Here is an 8286-nt window from a genome sequence, read left to right as displayed (position 1 = left end):
AGAAAATGAGTTAGAGTTTTACCTTCATGATGTTGATGATGCTGGTGAAGAAGTCAGTGAGTGAGTGTGGTCATCTCAGACACCTCACCACTTATATACCTACCGAGGAATCTGGGCGGATCCTCACCAAGGTCGATAAAACTGGTTTAAAATTAATATGAGAAGACTGTCACGTTGAGGGAGACTAAAGAGGTTGTCGAGATGCCCAATAAGAAGTGTTATCAATAGGGTCAAGCTTGTGCAAGACCACCACACATTATACAAAATTTTCTGCTAAAATTACCATTCTTTCTCTCATAACTGGTAAATTGTTCATATTAATACAAGATTGTGAATATAAGAGAAAAAATTGTGTTAGAAGAGTCATATTTATGGAGGTCGTGTCTGGGTTTACTGTATAAGACGATAATGGTTAATACTGACTCTGATTCAGCCTTAAGTAGACAGGAGCTTCATATTTCCATAACTCACCATCATCGGCTTCCTGTACAGCATCTTATAAGGAGTTATCCCTCTCCCGTGTTTCATAATTCTACAGGAAGGTACCGATCAAAATTTACTACTATCATTATTAGTTGTAGTGGTAAAAGTAGTGGTAGTGGTAGTGGTAGTGGTAATAGTAGTGGTAGTGGTAGTGGCAGTGGTAGTGGTGCTGGTAGTGAATGTGGAAGTGGTAGTGGTAGTGGAAGTGGTACTGGTAGTGATTGTGGTAGTGGTAGTGGTAGTGGTATCCCCAATGCCGACAACTGCTTCAGATATTGACTATGAGGCTACAGTCACTGAATGCCGCATAGATCTGCGGCTCAACTAATTCAACACTGATAGGATAGCTACTTTTGTATTAGGATATTTAATATTAAGGTAATAAAATGGCGGCGAAGGTGTGGCTATTGGGGGACGCTGGAAGCCACGTATAAAAAAAAAGTGGTATTTGTGGTAGTAGTAGTAGTTGTAGTAGTAGTTGTAGTAGTAGTCGTAGCAGTAGTAGTACTTGTGGTATTAGTGATTCTTCTCAAATCTCCTAGCACGCCCAGACCATCCACGCGCACATGATCTAAGTGTCCGAGTGATCTTGTGTTTATAGGAGTCCGTCAACCTAAATTAACACTATCCTAACTTACTGACCATCACTAGTACACGGGATAATGTACAGTCGGGGTCAAAAGTCTTGAACACTTAGCAATATCTGGCATCTACTTGTGAGTTATACATATATGATTGGGATATACTAATAACACTACTTGTCATCACATATGACTGAACCACAAAAGGGGATAAAACTCTCCTTAATACCTAAGATCTTCGGGTACTTACATGCCAAATACTGTCAAGCGTTCAAGACTTTTGACCCCGACTGTATCTTATGGATGAACGGTGCTAGTTATACGGGATGGCACAAGGCCTGTCTTCGTCTCATCCACCCACTCTACTGGTGACCAATGGTACGGTAATGGTGTCTTGATGGTTTGTTAAATGTTTGGTGATTGGTTGAGGACAATGACCAGGTTGCCATCAGGTGCGGAAATCAGCTCCAGCTAGTAAGTGTTAATCCTTTGAAGGTCTTGTAGATATCAGGAGGCGGCCCCGGGTATTATTAGATAGTTGGACATTATTTTAGTCGTCAGTTCGATTGAAGGTTAATGTTAAATATACCAGAGTTAATGGTATATAATTTTTTACTGATACCCTGCCACTTTGAACACAATTACAGAGTTGTGGTGTTAATTGGCAAACACAAAGAGACAAAAGGAAATCATGTTTTAGTCCTTTATTACATACAGTAGCAGACTACCACGCCGCTCTACCACTAGTGCCCGTGTAAACTATACAACATTGTTACTGTGTTTCTGGCACCAACTCAACAAGAGATAAAGATGACTGTGAATCGAGTCTAGGCAGGAATAACCTGTCCAACAGCTTGTATAGGTTCGTGCCTGTGTAGGCTGGGTGAGGGAAGATCAGCTGATGGAGGTCATCTTGGACTGGGAAAAACACATATCATGTAAGACTGAAGATGTCTAGACGATGACTTTGGGTCTTCATATTATATAACACACGAGTGGAAACTTTGTTAGATACAATGATCAATGTTGGTCCAGCCTTTGTTCTTCCGCGAAGGTTAACTTTCAGTGAAATAAAAGGTCATAATTTGGGGCAATTAAATTGACCCAATATAATATCTCTTATGAAAGTTGTTCAAATAGGTTATGCATGAAAATAATGAAATAGTTGTTAATAGTTATTTTCCCAAAGTAGATTCTCATATCAAATGGCAGAAGAAGTCACTGACTGATACAAGCTAGTGAAAAATGAATTATTGAACCACCTGAAAACTAACACAGTTCCGTTTCCATCATCCTTGCCTTTTTGGTTGCGTTAGTCAACTCATTGTCCGCCTTCTATCGCTTGACTGACCGTATTTTTTAATGCATGAAGGAGTCATGTCAAGTAAATCTCATATATATATTACACAGGAAGACCATAACAACGTAATAGGAAGTCATGACTGATATTTTGACATTTAACTTGAATGAGAATCATCCTAGGAATTATAAATGTCACAAAAGTGATAACATAATAAGAAAATCTTCCATTTTTTACCAATATTTTATAATGTAAAGTTCTGTTGATCGGTGACCCAGCTGGCGGTCATGTGAGAGTTAATAAACACAAATAAAGACAAAGGAAGAGAGAAATGGTAGGCAAGAATCTATATTTTAATTGTATTTATTCATTATCCGTAAAACAAGAGTGGAAAAAACACCTTTGCTGCTAAATAAAGACTTTATACATAGAATTTCTAGAAGCATTTTCACATTAGGAGTGAACCATTAATTGGTAAATAATTTATTTTTATTAGGCAATTCATTGATAAGTTTCATAATTGGCCATTAACGATGGTTTTATATGTTTTAACCATACACTGGGGCAGGTCTATAGGCTGGGGTTGGCCTATAGGATGAGCCTGGACTGTAGGCAGGGAACTGAGCCTCGCCCTGGTAGGTGACATCGGCCACGTACCCAGACCCGCCGTCGACAGCGTAGGTCACCTGCTGCAGACGACCGTCGGGAAGGTGCACGTAGTACGACCCCTGGGTGTTGTCACCGTTACGATTCTCCTGGTGGCCGAAGTCGTTACCGGAAGGAGCGTCATTCACCGCCCAGTCGAAGCTGTACTGAGCAGGAGCCTGGGAGGAGAAGAGAACGGTGAGAAACTACACCTTTGGTGAGTAATTATCCTCACACATAATAAACGTCTTGGTACAGTCTTAACTGGGATTACATGTATGAAGAATAAGATTTGTCACTACAATATTCATTACTCACATAGGACGGGGTTGGCCTGTAGGAAGGGCCTGGGTTGAAGGAAGGGCCGGGGTTGAAGGAAGGGCCGGGATTGAAGCCATAACGGGGACCGGATGGGGCAGCCATAGCGGCGGCCACCAGAGTCAGGGCGAGAACCACCTGTGTGAGGACAAAAATGATACTTAATCGTTCTAGTGTATCAAGGATACGCTATGTTATTTAATACAGGAAATTAATTGTTTACTTTTTAATTATATCATTTGGAATTACACACACATTCATTTTTAATTATTCCTATAATTCATTCTAAATATAACTATACTTACAATGGTACTCTTGATTTCTTTTGTTTGCACGTTATCATAGTAGTTTATACAGCTTTAAGTCACTTATAACAGCAGGGAACAAAAGTGTTGCAAATGACGACTTTTCTAAGTTGTTCTTCCAATCTTATGGAGGATGAAAACATTTAATGGGATGTGTTTCACCTCGCCTTACTCATTATCAATTAATGTATATAATAATTTAGTGATATGAACAACTCGATGTTTTGATGCACTCTAGGAGGATGAAGAAAAGTGAATGAGGGAGAAAATGAGTTAGAGTTTTACCTTCATGATGTTGATGATGCTGGTGAAGAAGTCAGTGAGTGAGTGTGGTCATCTCAGACACCTCACCACTTATATACCTACCGAGGAATCTGGGCGGGTCCTCACCAAGGTCGATAAAACTGGTTTAAAATTAATATCAGAAGACTGTCACGTTGAGGGAGACTAAAAAGGTTGTCGAGATGCTCAATAAGAAGTGTTATCAATAGGGTCAAGCTTGTGCAAGACCACCACACATTATACAAAATTTTTCACCTAAAGTTTCCATTCATTCTCTCATAACTGGTAAATTGTTCATATTAATACACGATTGTGAATATAAGAGAAAAAATAGTGTTATAAGAGTCATATTTATGGAGGTTGTGTCTGGGTTTACTGTTTAAAACGATAATGGTTAATACTGACTCTGATTCAGCCTCAAGTAGACAGGAACTTAATATTTCCATAACTCACCATCATCGGCTTCCTGTACAGCTTATTATGAGGTGTTATCCCTCTCCCGTGTTTCATAATTCTACAGGAAGGTACCGATCAAAATTTACTACCATCATTATTAGTAGTAGTGGTAAAAGTAGTGGTAGTGGTAGTGGTAGTGGTAATAGTAGTTGTAGTGGTAGTGGCAGTGGTAGTGGTACTGGTAGTGGTAGTGGTTGTGATTGTGGTAGTGGTAGTGGTAGTGGAAGTGGTATTGGTAGTGATTGTGGTAGTGGTAGTGGTACTGGTATCCCCAATGCCGACAACTGCTTCAGATATTGACTTTGAGGCTACAGTCACTGAATGCCGCATAGATCTGCGGCTCAACTAATTCAACACAGATAGGATAGCTACTTTTGTATTAGGATATTAAATATTGAAGTAATATAATGGCGGCGAAGGTGTGGCTATTGGGGGACGCTGGAGGCCACGTATAAAAAAAAAAGTGGTATTTGTGGTAGTGGTATTTGTGGTAGTAGTAGTAGTTGTAGTAGTAGTCGTAGCAGTAGTAGTACTTGTGGTATTAGTGTTTCTTCTCAAATCTCCTAGCACGCCCAGACCATCCACGCCCACATGATCTAAGTGTCCGAGTGATCTTGTGTTTATAGGAGTCCGTCAACCTAAATTAACACTATCCTAACTTACTGACCATCACTAGTACACGGGATAATGTACAGTCGGGGTCAAAAGTCTTGAACACTTAGCAATATCTGGCATCTACTTGTGAGTTATACATATATGATTGGGATATACTAATAACACTACTTGTCATCACATATTATGCCTGAACCACAAAAGGGGATAAAACTCTCCTTAATACCTAAGATCTTCGGGTACTTACATGCCAAATACTGTCAAGCGTTCAAGACTTTTGACCCCGACTCTATCTTATGGATGAACGGTGCTAGTTATACGGGATGGCACAAGGCCTGTCTTCGTCTCATCCACCCACTCTACTGGTGACCAATGGTACGGTAATGGTGTCTTGATGGTTTGTTAAATGTTTGGTGATTGGTTGAGGACAATGACCAGGCTGCCATCAGGTGCGGAAATCAGCTCCAGCTAGTAAGTGTTAATCCTTTGAAGGGCTTGTAGATATCAGGAGGCGGCCCCGGGTATTATTAGATAGTTGGACATTATTTTAGTCGTCAGTTCGATTAAAGGTTAATGTTAAATAAACCAGAGTTAATGGTATAGAAACTTTTACTGACACCCTGCCACTTTGAACACAATTACAGAGTTGTGGTGTTAATTGGCAAACACAAAGAGACAAAAGGAATTCATGTTTTAGTCCTTTATTACATACAGTAGCAGACTACCGCACCACTCGACCACTAGTGTCCGTGTAAACTATATAACATTGTTACTGTGTTTCTGGCAACAAGTCAACATGAGATAATGATGACTGTGAATGGAGTCTAGGCAAGAATAACCTGTCCAACAGCTTGTATAGGTTCGTGCCTGTGTAGACTGGGTGAGGGAAGGTCAGCTGATGGAGGTCATCTTGGACGGGAAAAAAACATATCATGTAAGACTGAAGATGTCTAGACGATGACTTTGTGTCTTCATATTATATAACACACGAGTAGAAACTTTGTTAGTTACAATGATCAATGTTGGTCCAGCCTTTGTTCTTCCTCGAAGGTTAACTTTCAGTGAAATAAAAGGTCATAATTTGGGGGTAATTAAAATGACCTTATATAATAATGAAATAATTTTTATTGTTATTCTCCCAAAGTAGATTTTCATATCACGACATAAAAAGTCAGTTTCTAATACAAGCCAATAAAAAATGGATCATAAATTCGGTGAAAATTAACACAGATCTTTCTCCATCATCATTGTCTTTTTGGTTGCGTTAGTCAACTCCATGTCCACATTTTTTATGCGCGAAGGAGTCATGTCAACTACATTCCATTATATATTATGAAGGAGGACCATAACAACGTAAAAAGAAGCCATGACTAAAACTTTGATATTTAGCTTGAATGATAATCATGCCAGTGACGTATAAATGTCATGTCTGTTGCATTTTGTTGAACCATTTTAAAAAAAGTGAAAGAATAATAAGAAAATCTTCTAAGTTGTGTTGATCGATGACCCAGCTGGTGGTCACGTGATAAATAATAAACACAAATAGAGACAAAGAGGGAGAGAGATAGGGTAGATAATAATCTATTTGTTAATTATATTTATTCATTATTCAAAAAACAAACGAGGAAAAAACACCTTTGGTGCTAAATATTGACTTTATACATAGAATTCATGAAAGCATTTTCACAATAGGAGTGAACCATTAATTGGTGCATAATTTACTTATATTCGGGAAATTATTAATAAGTTTCATAATTGGTCATTAACGATGGTTTTATATGTTTTAACCATACACTGGGGCAGGTCTATAGGCTGGGGTTGGCCTATAGGATGAGCCTGGACTGTAGGTAGGGAACTGAGCCTCGCCCTGGTAGGTGACATCGGCCACGTACCCAGACCCGCCGTCGACAGCATAGGTCACCTGCTGCAGACGACCGTCGGGAAGGTGCACGTAGTACGACCCCTGGGTGTTGTCACCGTTACGACTCTCCTGGTGGCCAAAGTCGTTACCGGAGGGAGCGTCATTCACCGCCCAGTCGAAGCTGTACTGAGCAGGAGCCTGGGAGGAGGAGAGAACGGTGAGAAACTACACTTCTGATGAGTAATTATCCTCACACATTATAAACTTCTTGGTACAGTCTTAACAGGGATTACATGTATGAAGAATGTGATTTGTATCTACAGTATTCATTACTCACATAGGACGGGGTTGGCCTGTAGGAAGGGCCGGGGTTGAAGGAAGGGCCGGGGTTGAAGCCATAACGGGGACCGGATGGGGAAGCCATAGCGGCGGCCACCAGAGTCAGGGCGAGAACCACCTGTGTGATGAAAAAAAATATACTTAATCTTTCTAGTATATCAAGGATCCTGTGATCAGGTTCCAAAGATTAAATCTGGTTGATACATCAGAATATGAAACGTTATGTTTTACAGTAAATGAATTGTTTACTTTTTACTTATATTATTGGAAACTACATACACGTTTAGGGATAATTATTCCTATAATTCACTGTACTTACAATGATACCTTTGATTTGCTTTGTTTACTCATTCTCATAATCTTTACTACTAGTGGTTTATACAGCTGTAAGTCACTTATTACAGCAGGAAACAAAAGTGATACAGGTGAAGGCTTTTCTAAGTTGTTCTTCCAATGTTATGGAGGATGTAAACATTTAATGGGATGTGTTTAACCTCTCCTTACTCATTATCACTATTGATGTATAATAATGATTTGACGCTAATAAAGAACTCGGTGTTTTGATACACACTCGAGGAGGATGAAGAAAAGTGAATGAGGGAGAAAATTAGTTATAGTTTTACCTTCATGATGTTGATGATGCTGGTGAAGAAGTCAGTGAGTGAGTGTGGTCATCCCAGACGCCCCACCACTTATATACCTACCGAGGACTCTGGGCGGATCCTCACCAAGGTCGATAAAACTGGTTTAAAAATATTTTCTGGAGAGCATTAGGTTAAGCCAGGTGGGAGAGGCTATGGAAGAGTTCAATAAGACCAGAAATGTTGCAAATGGGGTCAAGCTTTTGTAAAACTAATACTTATTCTGCAACCAGTCAACATATTGCAACTAAGATTACCGGGTGGAAGTGCCATTAACACAACGAATTAGACAAAAAGAAAATGGAAAATAGGAAAATCAAATTGTGTTGGATTCCTTACCTCGCCATCATACTGGAATATCAAACCATCTGGATGATCCTTAAATGATAGAAGCAGATGAAAAACGCTAAGAAACATGACTCTGCTCTGAAGGGCTATTAAACCACCTCTTAGCCCCTATTTT

The 8286-nt window shown here is 39.6% G+C and overlaps 2 protein-coding genes across 2 annotated transcripts; both read right to left on the bottom strand.

Moving 5' to 3' along the window:
- Positions 1 to 2704: 2704 nt before the first annotated feature.
- LOC121869466 (cuticle protein 7-like) lies at positions 2705 to 3957 on the bottom strand. The gene is made up of 3 exons (XM_042370819.1): positions 3918 to 3957; positions 3328 to 3465; positions 2705 to 3188 (listed from the first exon to the last, which is right to left on the bottom strand). Exons 1-3 carry the CDS (start codon positions 3921 to 3923, stop codon positions 2913 to 2915), a joined length of 420 nt encoding a protein of 139 aa, XP_042226753.1. The 5' UTR covers positions 3924 to 3957; the 3' UTR covers positions 2705 to 2912.
- A 2609-nt stretch (positions 3958 to 6566) lies between these two features.
- LOC121869467 (cuticle protein 7-like) lies at positions 6567 to 7844 on the bottom strand. The gene is made up of 3 exons (XM_042370820.1): positions 7806 to 7844; positions 7181 to 7300; positions 6567 to 7041 (listed from the first exon to the last, which is right to left on the bottom strand). Exons 1-3 carry the CDS (start codon positions 7809 to 7811, stop codon positions 6766 to 6768), a joined length of 402 nt encoding a protein of 133 aa, XP_042226754.1. The 5' UTR covers positions 7812 to 7844; the 3' UTR covers positions 6567 to 6765.
- Between the last annotated feature and the right edge of the window lie 442 nt (positions 7845 to 8286).

The sequence above is a fragment of the Homarus americanus genome, unplaced genomic scaffold (assembly GCF_018991925.1).
Source record: "Homarus americanus isolate GMGI-L3 unplaced genomic scaffold, GMGI_Hamer_2.0 scaffold23578, whole genome shotgun sequence".
NCBI classification, from domain to species: Eukaryota; Metazoa; Arthropoda; class Malacostraca; order Decapoda; family Nephropidae; genus Homarus; species Homarus americanus.
Note: the sequence above shows the minus strand (reverse complement) of the source record. Positions and strands in the feature narration are given on the sequence as shown.

What these genes read in the sequence shown, in the direction of transcription:
- LOC121869467 (XM_042370820.1), bottom strand. An exon ending in ACAGGCCAACCCCGTCCTAT is followed by an intron (nt 7,042 to 7,180) that starts GTGAGTAATGAA and finishes TCCTCCTCCCAG; the next exon opens with GCTCCTGCTCAGTACAGCTT.
- LOC121869466 (XM_042370819.1), bottom strand. An exon ending in ACAGGCCAACCCCGTCCTAT is followed by an intron (nt 3,189 to 3,327) that starts GTGAGTAATGAA and finishes TTCTCCTCCCAG; the next exon opens with GCTCCTGCTCAGTACAGCTT.